General features: G+C 47.9%; 1 protein-coding gene across 1 annotated transcript in view; it reads right to left on the reverse strand.

The window, feature by feature from the left end:
• The window catches only part of SATB2 (SATB homeobox 2), a 98,398-nt gene that overhangs the window by 8,017 nt on the left and 76,583 nt on the right, over positions 1 to 13,798 (reverse strand). The window contains exon 8 of the mRNA XM_009866319.1: positions 13,185 to 13,382. Within this exon, the coding sequence (XP_009864621.1) occupies positions 13,185 to 13,382 (198 nt within the window). The remainder of the gene's footprint in view (positions 1 to 13,184; positions 13,383 to 13,798) is intronic.

Genomic DNA, 13,798 nt, shown 5'->3' on the forward strand with positions numbered 1-13,798 from the left:
GGACTGCGCCGGCCCCGAAGGAGTCAAGCATGCCTCTCTTGCCTGCGACTGCCCCAGAAAGGCAGCCTCCCCCAGCAAGGGAAAATCCAACAGCCCTGTGAAGGTTTGCACTGTCCTTCTGCATGGCGACGCCAACTGAAGACCCCCTCAAGCAGAACTTTGGGGATCCGTGTGCGCACTGAAAGCCATGAGACCTTCCAGTGAACGCGTACCTTCTTCAAAACAAGACTACGAGCTGTGTGGGCCTCTGGCTTGCCTTTTGCCCGTGTCCTCTTGCAGCCTGAGCAAGGCTCAGCGGGCTGTTGCGGCAGGCAGAGCCCTGCCTGGCAGTTCCCGACATAGCCTGAGCTTGGCTGCAGCTGGAGGGAGCGTCCATCCAAAATTTCAGGTCGATTCAGAGTTTCCCCATCCCAACCCTGCTAGTGCTAAGGAGGAGCTGGCAGAATGCCACAGGAACTAAGGAAGTAACAAAAGGCTCTTTGCTTTGCTTTTCTTCAGACAAAATACTCCTGGTATTCTCTGCACTTTCTTGTTCAGTTAACATTACATATGTTCTTTCAAAAATCAGAAGAGTCGTTGTGGGTAGTGTGAGCAAGATCCTCCCTGACAAGCCCCAACCTAGGGCCACGCTTAACACCAAGCCCTAAACCCCTAACTATGGTGGCACAAAGGGCATCGCTATAATCATGTTGTTTTCCAGTTCCTCAGATCAGGAGGAGGCACTGCATTATTTCAGGAAGGGTATGTCTGGATTAAACGCTGGATTCTCGTGGCGGGAGGTAATTATTTGTCCCATCAAACTGTTTTAGGCCCTTACAGATGGCTATTTGGGGTTCCAGGGATACCCAACTGTGCTGCTAATTTTTACAACGGGGGCAGTTAGAAGTCAGGAGAACCCGACCGTTATGGTTAGTGAAAATGGTAGATTTGTGCTGATAAAACACTACTCAGCACGTTTTTTGCTTTCTAGACGCAACCACCAGTGCACTTAATAACAGGACTTGAGCAAACTATACTGTGTGAATCAAACACATAAAAGTATAAATATTCCTTTTTTTAGAAAGCGAGTCTTAAAAAGTGCATTATAATCAACTACCATGGTAAAAGCCAAATACCCAGCATCACACACACAACTGGCATAATGCGTTTTATTATACCCTTAGCTTGAAACTGGGTAAATAAAACCGAAATGACCAAAGTGCAGTCTCCCGCACAGATTAGGGCACTGAGGACAGGAGGACTTGGAGACTTACATCTGAAATAATTTGTCTTCCTGGAAAAGGTGGGCACGTCCCGAAGGCTGAGGAAGCTACTGCTCGCCGTGTCTCACTGCTCTGACCTGTACCAACTTCACAGATTCTGGATACCTGAAGTAAAAGGCTTCAGGGAAAGTAAACAGCACCTGCGGTTTATATTTGTGGTACCAGAAAACATGCAGTCAGGGAAAAAGAACACAAAAAAAAGCTATTTTGCTCATTTTCAGTGGTTGCTGGCCAGCAGGGCAGTACTAGGACAAAGCAAAGGAGCTCCGGGCCGGGAGCTCCCACCCGGCACAGATCCGTGTGCGCGAGGCCCCAGGCTTTCTGCCAGAAACGCACGATGCCGTTCCTCGCTTCATTAAGACTACAATTGTGCAGCGTTTTTCAGTCTAAAAGTCTTTCTTTCAGTCAAAAACGTCGACTGAGTGACATCAAAGTATTGCCTAAGTAAAGTCGACTTTGCCAAGCTGTTTGCCTGCGGTGGCAGGGGGTGTGTGAATCTTCTGACAGAGTTCAAGCAGTTGTTTAGGCATTTTCCATGAAACAGCACATTCTGGTTGCTTTTATTCATAACGACTTTTGCTCTTTCTTCCTATTTTCCTTTAAAGCATTATGTTACTCTAAACTGCTGTAAACCTTTTTTTCCCCCAATTTTAACTGAAAATAATTATTTTAAAAGCATTAACATTTTTTTTTTTCTTTCAGTATTTCAGAAATGTCAGCAACCCCTTAAACTCAGCTCAAGCACTTCTACAGCTCTAGGCTGTACCACCCAAGGAACAGAAACTCACGGCCACCCATCTACCCACCTACCTCCTTCACCATCGTATTTACACAGGGCTGCACTGATGGGGGCTCTGAAAGAACGAGATGTAATGCAGTCTTGGCTGGATGCGAACCTTTCCTATCTCAAAATCCAATAAAGCTTATGATTTTTATTGCATGTGGGAGTCCTTTGGTCTATCTAACGCTGATTAGCAGCTTGGCCAGTACGTCTGATAAAACCAGAAAGTATATTCTGGCCAGAGCCGCCTGGGAGCGCAGGGAATGTGTGGCGGCTGATGGCCCCGGGGGCACACGCCTACCTTGGGATTTCTTCCTTGGCTCTGTTCCACCTCGTCATGGTTTTGTTCCGTTCTCTCCAGAAAGAACGACTCCAAGCCTGTCTTTTCCCTCAATCTTTCTGGCAAGGAGGCTTCATTTCAAAACAACTGCCCCCTCACCTTTCCAACACGCGTGAACCCCAAAAATTTACAGACTGTTTCTGGCTCTGGGCTGGGCTCTAACGGATCCCACGCAGAGCAATGAAGCATCCTTGCTGCCCATCTCATTTAAACAAGGGAACACCAGGAATAACATTACCCCAAGCCAGCAATGCGTCCCCGGTGCTAATCGGGCTGTTAAAAAGGCATAAGCAGTCTGTTGACGCAGAGGGACAAAGAGAACCACCGAAATGAATCAAACCCGGGGAAAAAATAGAGATTAAAAGTAATAATACTCTTTTCAGCAAACCACAGTCTGAATGCATGATAGGTGGCTAAAAGACACAAGCGCTACAAGATCTAGGGACCAAAAAAAAATGACTTCTGGCTGACTGAAATATAAATGAAACTCGCCCTGGTACAGAAGCATTTCCCTCGCTGCCCTCGGGAAACCCAGTCCCGCTTGTGCAACCCAGGGCTGTCGCAGCTGGCCCTCCCTGATCTCGTGTAAGGAAAACACACCCGCCCAAAGCCAACAGTTGGAGGGAAGGGAAGCAAAACCCGAAGGCGGTGGACTTGCTAGAAGAGATTTCCATGGAGGTTCCCTCCCCAAGCAAGCAGATGGTTTCGTTAGTTGGGGTCAGGGACCGCCCGTGTGGTTTCCTGCTTGCTTATCCAGATCTCATCAAGATACACAGTCCCAAAAAATCAGAAGGGCTAAGTACAGAAATTACCGAAGCAAAATACAAAGGAGCCTTGGTTTGCACTCGAAGGCAGGGGTGCTGAGCCCTGCGCCGGGGCAGCCACCTTGGGCTGTGGCGCGGTCTGGTCTTCTTGCCAACGCCGCCGTGCCTGCCCAGGCACCGAAAACGCGCCAAACTCCATCCAAAACGCTCCAGGGAGCCGCTCTGCCTCTCTGAGAACACCCCCTGGTTGCACCCCTCGGCACATCCCCGTCCAGGCTGGCAGCCCGGGCTGGGCTCCACACGGCTCCAGGCAGGGCCGGCTCCGGCAATGCAGCAAGGGCATCCTGAAACCGAACCCTGGAACCCAGACGAGACCCGAGCCAGGGACAGTTTCACTTAGAGGCAATCTGGGAGGTCAAGCGGCAATTAACTGAAAGGTTCTGATGGAATACGCTATTGACTGCGCTCACATCAGATGGCTTCCTGTTTATTATACCTTATGGGCTGTCTAGGTGCCAAGACATTAAACTGTCAATAATCTATTAATACTAAACCGCTCCTCCCTCCTTACTCCCCCACGCGAGCACTCTTAGGCTAAGGAACGGCACTAAAATGACGGCAGTTTCTGAAGTGAGATGGAAATGAGCTTTTTAGGGTATTTCTTTGCTTGCTTCCAGCTGAAAGTACAGCAAGATTCATAAACAATATAACACGCAGTTTATAACTACACGGAAAAAACTGTGTCAAAAAAAAATCAGACATGATTGAGACCATATCCTGAAATCTGGGTTTCTTTTCCAAGCCATCTTTAAACAGTCTAAGCTAAATTTAATTAACAATTTACAACAAGGAGAGAGAAGTTATTTAAAGAGAGGCCTACAGGTCCTGAACATTCAGTGTCTGGGAAACAGTTGTACGTAAAAAAAAAAAAAAAGTTTTAATGAATTTAATAGAGAAAAGCACTTTAATTAAATGCTGTCAAAGAGGATTGTATTAATGACTGCACACAAAGGAATTTAAAGCAAGCCAAGTATATTTAGCAAATAGGAAGTAGGCTTTCAGAGGCTGCAACTATTTATGTTTCTGCCATTGCAATGCATCTAGGAGATCGCGTTGCCAATTGAAAGCAGTTATGTTATTAGATATGATTTTATTTATTATGGATTATTAAAATTTCAAATGCTGCAGGGAATACATTTATTCGACTTCTAAAATGAAAGAACAAAGATATTTCCTGCTTGTTCAGTACGAGGAAAAATAGAAGAGGAAATAAATAATAAATAATAATAATAACTTGGCACTTAACTAGTGCAGTGCTGTCCAGACGCATCTTTTTACGAGGCTTGCTGAGTCCTGGAAACTTCAGTGTGTTGCTTTCTTTCCACCACAACTGGGTGGATTTGCTGTTGCCACCGCAGTCCCTCCAACACGGCACGAGGGGACATGGGCCAGGGAGGAAGGGCTCGTCCCGCTCCCCCTCACCCACTGCCTCGGATTCAAGTGCAGCATGCCCAAGGGGCACGGCCCAGTTAGAGCATGGTGTGGAGATCCGAACCACACATTTGAGAAAAACCAACTAGGAAACTCGAGGATGTCAACGCTACGTTGTATTATTGATGGCACAAAGAGCATAAAACTGCATATAGTCTGAACTGGAAACTGAGGGATGTTTTTTGACACAAAGTTAATGAGATGGCTGGGCTGTAATACCCAGGGTGCGTTCTCTGATTTACCACATCCGTTTTGCCATATGTAACGGCAAGAGGTTAATAACGACTTTAGATCTTTCACACTTTGGAAGGCTCCACTAGAACACCTTATGCCTGTCTGTGTTCCTTGGTTTCTGAACACCAAGTCCCTCTGAAGTTAGGCCCATGATGTGAGTTAACCCCAAATTACAAACAAATACATTTTAAACCCAGTATTTCAGATTTTTACTTTCTAATCTGAAACAGGAAGAAGTGACTAGAACTGGAGGAACCAACCTTGTAAAGGAGGCACAAGGGGACCCCTACTTCCTCTCACAAAGTGAGTAGCATCATATATGGTGAAGCTCAATTTTCTAAATACATTATCTGAATTCTGTTCAAGACTTTTATTAAAGTCATGTGTGATGTGTGTTGAGAATGTAGCCTTTGTTGTTCCACAGCTAAGGATCTTGCAAACAGCTTCGCTTTGTCTGTGCCAAGATATTTTGGAATATTCTTTGAAACGCTGCAAGCATAGATGACTGTGAGAAAAAATATGTGCTACTGTACTTCTGGATACTCGATGTGTGAGAGTAGTGCACACACACAAAAACATTTCCCATTTCATTCTACAATTCCTGTAAAAGTTCATACAAACATATAAAAACATACACAGCATACTAACCCTGACAATAAACCATATTACAGTCTCCAGATATTTCCAACCATTCAGACAAAAAAAAAAAAAAGAAGGAAAAAAAAGTCCACACCAATAAACCTCCAAAAAGCCTGGCTTGGGGCAAGGAGATAGAGCATCTATGGCCTGCTCTGTCACAGTTCAACTTCCAGCTCTGACCAGAAGCTGCTCAATTTCCTCAGGGAATGCTCTGCAACATGGGAGGAAGAGAATCTCGCTCCTGCTCAGAGATCTCTGGCAGACAAGCAGAGCCACGTGCTCTGCCAGCAAAATACAATCCTATTTCCATTGCCATGTAACTTTTCCTATTGCCTGTCTGCACGGAAAAGCCAGCTGCAATGATCCAGGGCTCTAACTTTATCCTAAGAGTTCTGTAAGGAGCTCAAGAACAAAAACTTGCAGTGGGCCAGTAGCCTATAAACATTTATACATCTCTAAAGCCTGATACTGCCCTTTATGTCCAAGTGTGAGGGACAGGGAATACTTAGGGAGCGCTGAAATGAAATTAAAAAAGAGCAATATTTTTAACTGCAAAAATTTTTACACATGAATGGAACAGAGGCTCATCTAGTGGCTTTTCAGCCTTCAGGATTTGCTTGCTGCCAGCCGGCAAGCTTCAAAGGTTACGTGAATTTAAAGAGCTGTAGTAATCTCGCTCTAGACGTTTGCTCATCCTCAACCTACTACGACTCCTTACAACCCTGGCAGCTTAGCATTTACGAGAGGGCCAAGACTGCAGGAAACGAGAGCTAAATCTGGTCAAACTGCGTGCGCAAGCCAACAGGGTGAGACGCCAGGGGCCAGGAGCTACAGCGACATCGTTTGCTAAAAGGATGACCTCTTGGAGCACCAACAGCACAAACCACAAGCCTGCTGGTCACGGCCAAGCCTCCTCAGCGCTAAATCCTCACATCCAGGTTCCAGCGTCCTCCTAGGCCTTCGCCGCGCTGCCAGCACCCTCACAGTCCTCTTCGTTGTAAGGAGCTGGTGGAGGAAAACACCAGCAGTGCTCTCAGGGCTCCCTTGCTTCAGAGTCCCACCTCATTCCTGCCCCGTCCTCAGGTGATCCCAGACCCCGTGAAGACTGTCTGGTAGCAGGAGTCAGAAAAAACACAGAAAGGAAGCGCTACTTTGGCAAGACTAAACTTGCCACCTCAGGAAAAAAAATGACACTATCCACTTCGCTCAGTCTCCCATCTCTAGGGTTAAATGGAACAGTACTAAACCTAAATTAATTTCAGAACAGAAGCAGTTTTGCTTTAATTGCAAGTATGCTCACCCACTATCATTTCAAGGGGAATCGCAGGCTTAAAGTTAATAAAAATCAGCAGCACTCTTCAGCCCCGTTAGATCCCCGCACTCACCAGCAGCAGCTGAGAAGGCGCAGTAGGCAGGCCTGGCTGCAGCAGTCAGAGCTCACAGCTTTCCACTGCAACTGTGAGAACCATCAATCACAGCAGCTCTACTGGACACCTCAGAGTCACGTGCAAGGGGCTCACTACCCGAAATGTGCTCCTGCTGTCTCACGCAGGGCTCCGAAGCGACTGTCGCCCGTCAGGACAATGGCACGCACCGAAAGGATGGTGAACCAGAGCACGCAGCCACAGCTTTGGTTCCCAGACACAGTGCATCGGGCTGCCACGGGTACGAGAGCAATGCGCAAGAGCAGTTCGGAACGAGGAGCCTTCCAAGAGTTTTGCACATACTGCTTTTTTCAAAGAGAGAGTCCCTCACCCCCATCCAAAAGCAGCCACACACACACAGAGAAAAATGCACCCTAAGTGGCGTTTGCTCTACATATTGCCTTCAGCTTTATCCTGCACATGCATTTCCCTCCGTAGTTCTAAACCAAAGATATGATAAGCACTCCAGCTGTAACCCACCCTAACCAAAGCTCTCACTGTTTTGAGTGGAATTAATAAACCTCTGATACAGGTACCTCTACAAGCCCGTCCTGGCTTGCTGAGTTCAGGTTGTCTCGCCAGTCTTGCCAGATATCACATCCTGGCGTGGAATAAGGAGGTGGGGGAATCAAAAAGCAGTGGGTGTCCATCTATGACTTGTCTTTTGGCGCAGAGAAATGATCAAAAAAAGCAAAGCTATCAAGTTGCAGCCTCTAAGAAAGAATCACAGGGCACTGGGCACATCATCCCCACATAAAACAAAACAAAAATGTCTAGATAAACCAGTGAGCACCAAAGTCAGAGAGTTAGAATGGTTTGGGGAAGTAGTTTTTGTCCAAATCTCTCAAACAACTCCATACAGGTTTCCAGTATGTGCAATGTCCTGCTGTAACCCACACAAACAAGTCAAAAACTCACTATGCACATCGTCCTATAGATCATTAAGCACACCAGGTTCCCCTATGGAATAAAACAGTTTTGCTTCACTCATCATCTGTGATTGCCTAAGTATTATTAATTAATATTATTTTTTAAGAAAAGCAATTTTAAGTCTCCCTGTTTTTTTCCATCTGCACGCTATGAACTGCGTGACCCATGAACTCCAAGACGTTGTTAGAATCAGATATTTCATTAGGAAGCGCTACTGTGGTGTTCATTCCCCTCTTTATTACTTCTAGAAAGAGAATACAAAATTAGATTCCTTGGATTGCCATTGCCACTTGCCTTGACCCATTTTTACAAGGGCTCCATGTTCTGCTGTTTTGTATTTCATTGTCATTTCTAAAATATTTGTTCCCTTCCACCCCTCACAAAATGACAAAATTAGTATTTCATTTACTTCTGTGGTATGTTGTTTTCCGCATATTTAAAGAGAGACCACAATGTTTGCAGTGAACACACAATACAAAAGAGCTTTCCTACAGCTTTCTGCCATGCCTTCTTTTATTTACTAATGTTCCTCTATGATTTATGATCTGAACTACTATAAATTGCCACGTTTGTCTAAATCAAAGCTTCTGAGAAAAAAAGGGCGGAGGGATGTCATTCTAGAAAAGTGACAGAAGTAACAGTGTATCCGAAAGCCTGCGGAAAACCATTCCTGTTTCTTTAAAGTCAACATCTGACTGCTATTAAATCAGTATGTACCTATCAGCTTCGGCAGATCTATCTGTCAGCCTGGGCAGGAGAGGGAAGGCAAGCCTTCCTCACTCTCTCAGTTGCAAGTACTTCGCTGTGGTGGTGGCTCATTACTCCAGAGAACCCGCTTATTCACCCAAACACTCCAGAGATAACAGCTTGATTCATCGTTCTCCCAACCGAGCCAGGTTTCTCTGCCCCAGCAATTAACACTGAATTAGCACTACATTAAAGTGCCAGGCAAGACGGTTATTCTCTGGAGTGGTCATCTTGGACACAGCAGACGAACAGTGGGAGAAGGGAGAGAAATTAGATTTACTGTGCCCCAGCACTCCTGTAACAAACACCGAATCCCTGGCTGGCAACGGGAAGCGGCCCAGGGTTAACGCTCCAGAAAGGCCCAACGCCAGCCACCAGCCCGGGAACAGCGGGATGCGGTGAGGGATGGAAAGGAAGACAGGGTACCCGCAGCTCCGCGGGAAGCCTGAGGACTGCTTGCTGCAGCCTGCCCAAGAGACCCGCGAGAGCCGCGCCAAAGGGCTGGCCAGGATCGCTCACCTGATGGTGGTGGAAGAAGAGACAAAAACTCTAACCTGGAGCTGTGGGTCAAGCACTCTGTGCATCAGAGAATCGCAGAATCGCGTAGCTTGGAAAGGACCTTCAAGATCATTGAGCCCAACCGTTAAGCTAGCGATGCCAGGTCCACCACTAAACCACGTCCCTGAACACCACGTTGACATGCAAGGAGAGGCGGTGTCCAGCGAGCAAGGAGCTCACGGGTCTTCCCTCCAGCCTACAGCAGCCCAATTCTGCTGCACAGAATGGGAGGGAGAAGTTCACGTACACCTGAGTCTCCTTAAAAACCAAGCGAGCGGCTGTGGAGAGCTCAGCACGCGTGCACAGCAACATGTAGGTGTAGCGTGGATGCTCTGCAACCAGCATGTGGAAGAAAATCTGCACGCCGGCACATCCATATGGTCACGCCCGACGCTGCCAGAGAACACAGCCATGTCACACAGCTCCACAGGGCTCACATTTTATGACTCCCCAGCACAATAACAAATAAATCAAGTGCACAGGGAGGAATTTCTCGTGCGCCGAGCTTCCACCATAGACATTTTTCATTTCAGAAACAGGAAAATATTTGATTAAATGGATTAATATACATGCCTGATGGGAAAAATTTAATGGAAGAGATAAAAAATGAAAATGTTTCTTTTGAAGCCCTGAATCCTAGAGTTAAGCAGTGAGGTACAGGCCAGTAATGCCGAACAGAGGGCAAGAACCTCCCACAAAAGAAACAGTAATCCCTTCGGTCTCAAGAGCGGAGCTGTGTCCAGCTGATGTCCTGCAGCACCACAACAGCTGTCCCACTGCGCGCAGCCTGCCCCACGGGGACAGAAACCACACCTGGCCTCGGCCTGACGCCCGATCCTGCAACCAGCACGCCAACTACATGAAACCCACCACCACGAAATCTTTGTCATTTCCAAGTAGCCATGCCAGGGAAAACAGTGAGACTTATTTATCCGTTATCTTGTGCCTGGTCATGCCTCTGGTGATCACAGCCAGGATCTTCTTTTGAAAAAAGAAAAAATTTTAAAAAATTTTCTTTTTCCAAGTTGTTCAGTCTGACAGAGGGGTGTCCCCAGCCCCGAGGGCTCGATGGTGGTGGCAGAGAGCTCTGGCAGGAGCACGGGCCAGCCTGTTTTCAGGCTCTCCCAGTTCCATGGCTGGAGGAACAGAAGACTGGAGCATCAGCCACGAGTTACCGTGCACGCGCCGAATCCATCAGAACGGAGAGAAGGAAGGGGTGGGCAGAGGGAGAGCCGAGGCGAGAGCCTCCTGCCTCCGCTGTGTCACAGCACTGCATCTGCCGCTCGCCTCTTCTGCAGAGGGCTGTCACCTCCACACCAAGGTTGCAGGTAAGGGCTCGGCTTACAGCGCATTTTTCACTAGCAAAGCCTACAAAGCAGAGGAGGTCGGTGACTGCAGCTCTTGGATGTTTCCACCCCCCGCTAAAACGCAGCCGGGCACTGTGGCAGACAGTCCACACCCGCCACTGCTCTGAGGAGGAAATGAGAGCTGCTTTCCCACTTGACACTACAGGGGGAATTTCAGATAGGCAGAATGTAATTACTTGGCCTGGAATTCGGCCAGGAGCAGGGTCCAAGACCCTACCCTTATGTAAAGTGTCACAAAATCTCCAACGACCGCAAGTGCGAGGGCCTCAGCTTTACATCTCTGCCTGCTGTCACTGATTCTTCATGGCTAATTACCTAACAGGGACCCTCGCAGCAAAGCCAGAAAACAAACCTTGCTGCTTGAAACAATTCAAGTCCCAGAGACCAAAACCTACACAAAAACTGCTTGGTGCAAGGTATCTTCTGACAGTAAGGAGCAGGTGGACAGCAAGCCTCCCATGTCTCGCACTGGTAGGCTGCCACTCGGAAACCTGCTGGGGTTTTTGGATGGGCAAACATAGCTTTGAAATGCAGCACCCCCAAAACACAAGCCTACTGTATCAACTGCAGACCAGGGTCTCCAGAGTTTTGCTGTACGTAGTTGCCAGCTGGTTCCATTTATTTTTCTTCATTTTTCATATTTTGACTGTAATAAATAATTAATCCATGGCTTTGTAACTTGCTGACAAATACAAATGCATCACATTCCAACGCAGCGTAACGTGTCACTCACAAGAGCCTCACAAGAGCCTCACAAGAGCCAACGCAACCCGCGCGATGCAGAAAAGCGATGTGCAGAAGAAGGCTTTGATCAAGGCTAATGATCAAGGTCACCCACAAGAGCTCAGGGAAACCTTTTCTTCAAACTGTCCCTTAGAGAAGATATTCCTACTTGCTGTGAGCATCAGAAGTGGTTTAGTATGTTCAAATCTACACAGGTCTGGTTGCCCTCCCGTGTTAGCTCAGTCCTTCACCCTTTCCTAGCTCCCTGCCTCCAAGAGCTCACAAACTTTTGGAGATGTGGAAGACATCACTTGCAACATTAATTACTTCAAACACTTCCTCTGCTTCCTGGGTCTGAGAAGCCAAACTCCAGGAAATGTATTTTTCTTCCAGGCAAAGACCGAACGGAAAGCAACGAGGAAGTCGGCAGCAGAAGAGACAAAGGAGACAGAATCACAGAATCACAGACTGGCCTAGGCTGGAAGGACCTTAGAGACCATCTAGTCCAACCTCCCTGTCATGGGCAGGGACATCTCCCACTAGATCAGGTTGCTCAAGGCTGCGTCCAACCTGGCCTTGAACACCTCCAGGGAGGGGGCAGCCACAAAACCCGGGGAAGACCAACGTGTTTCAGAAGTGGCAGGACCACAAGACAGAAAAACCTCTTGCCTCTGGAAAAAGGTGACTAGATAGCTGGCAGCAGCGCTGGCAGCAGCAGAACAAGAGCGGTGACAAAGAATAGAGGCTGAGTGCCAAGGTTCACAGCAAGGGTAGCGAAGCAGCGCAAGCCGTCACCAAATGACAACGGGGAGAGCAAAGGTGGGAGAAGGAGCTGTGAGGTTATCAGAGGGAAACGCGGCACGCAGGACTCTGAGAGTGGTCACACAACAGATCAGGTGAGTGGCACCTAACGCCAGTGCAAGCCAAAAGGATGGCCAGCTGCGGAAGGCGTCATCTCAGCTTTTCAGACTGAAAAACATCTCCTGAGCCTCTCCTGGACATCTGCAGGTCTGGGTTTGTGACATGTATCACTAGTTATTAGGAACACACATAAGGCTGATACTATCCTCTGACTGAAGTTGGAACTGCAAACATGAAGAATCTTGTGGTATCTTCACATCATTTTCCCGACGTGTATTTATTTCTCATTCTGTTAAGACTGAAGACAAGGACACAATGAAGGTGCACAAACCACAAACTCATACTAGTCACAAAGGCTGTGGAGAAGAGCAAAACAATCCTGGGGAGGCCGTGAAACAAAGGCCTGTTCCCTGCAAAATACTCACCATGGTCATTTACGAAGCACTTTCCAGTTTCAGTGAACATATAAAACACTCTTCTCCATGTCACACCCTTCAAAACACCTGTGTTACATGAACAACCTTCTCCTCCCAACTTCCTACTTTTCCTGAAGCGGCTCCTTCAAACCAAAGCCAATGTACGTCGGCACTTGCCTGCTGGCTACCATTACAGAGTGGGCAACAGGGGAGCTCAGGTTCTGTGCAAAGGAGCAAGTGATCAAGTCCCTACTCCTGGTTTGCTTTCTTAATTACCACACACTTCTTGCTGCTGCTGAGGAACGCATCTGAACTCCACTAAATGTCAGCGGCCTTAGGCAGCTAAATTGTGTTTCAGGCACAGGACAACTACTGACGGCAAGGGAGCTCCGTAACATCGCTACTACTGACCTAGATGATACCAGTGGCTCCGACTGCCACAGCCCTTCTCTTCAACCACCACCACAACCCTGCGCACACTCGCACAGGTGCCATAACACACACAGAGTGAACTCTGAACCTGGGAGCTACGGCGTGCACAGGGCACTACAGGCAAACGAAAACTGGTGTTTCTCAACCCACCAAGCAGAATATGTAGCAGTGGTTACCCCCCCGAGATAGCCCAAGAAGGAAGCCAGCGCTCTGACCTGCACGGGCTCAGGAGTGAGCTGGACAACGTGCTGCATGCGCTCGCTGTGGTGATGCCGGGACTCCTCCTCGTAGATGACGTCCCTCTCGTGCTGCGGAAGGTTCAGGAAGCGGCGAATGGTGCAGAGGTTCTCCCAGAGGGTGCGGTTTTCCGGACTTGGGTTTTCTTTCCAGCGAAGCAGCTCACACAGCCAGCCCTGCAACAGTAGGGTCAGCACAGTTAATTCACTGAGCAACCAGATGCGAGTGGAAGGTCAGGTAGCCTTAGAGCTCCGTGCTGCAAGTTAAGCTGCTCTCCTCTCACACAGAACACCTCCGGCTCTCAGCTGCCTTTGATAGACCAGATTTCCTGCAAGTTGGAGAAAGAGACAAAACCAGCAGTGCTTAATAGGAGCCAAGAGGCACAGCATCTTGGCCCCTGTCATAACCGTACCATGTTTTAAACACTCGGATGTAAATTTTTTCCCTAGAGAAAACCAGAGCTCAAATAGAGGTGCATCTCCACTTCTGCTTCTGAGCCCCTTTATTTCTTCATCAGGCAAGAGAAAAGGAGACGCAGCCCCCGAGACTTGCTAACAACCCGCACGCTGAGGGTCCCAGGGGCTGTGGCTGT

This window comes from Apaloderma vittatum, unplaced genomic scaffold, assembly GCF_000703405.1.
Source record: "Apaloderma vittatum isolate BGI_N311 unplaced genomic scaffold, ASM70340v1 scaffold19423, whole genome shotgun sequence".
Taxonomy (NCBI): domain Eukaryota; kingdom Metazoa; phylum Chordata; class Aves; order Trogoniformes; family Trogonidae; genus Apaloderma; species Apaloderma vittatum.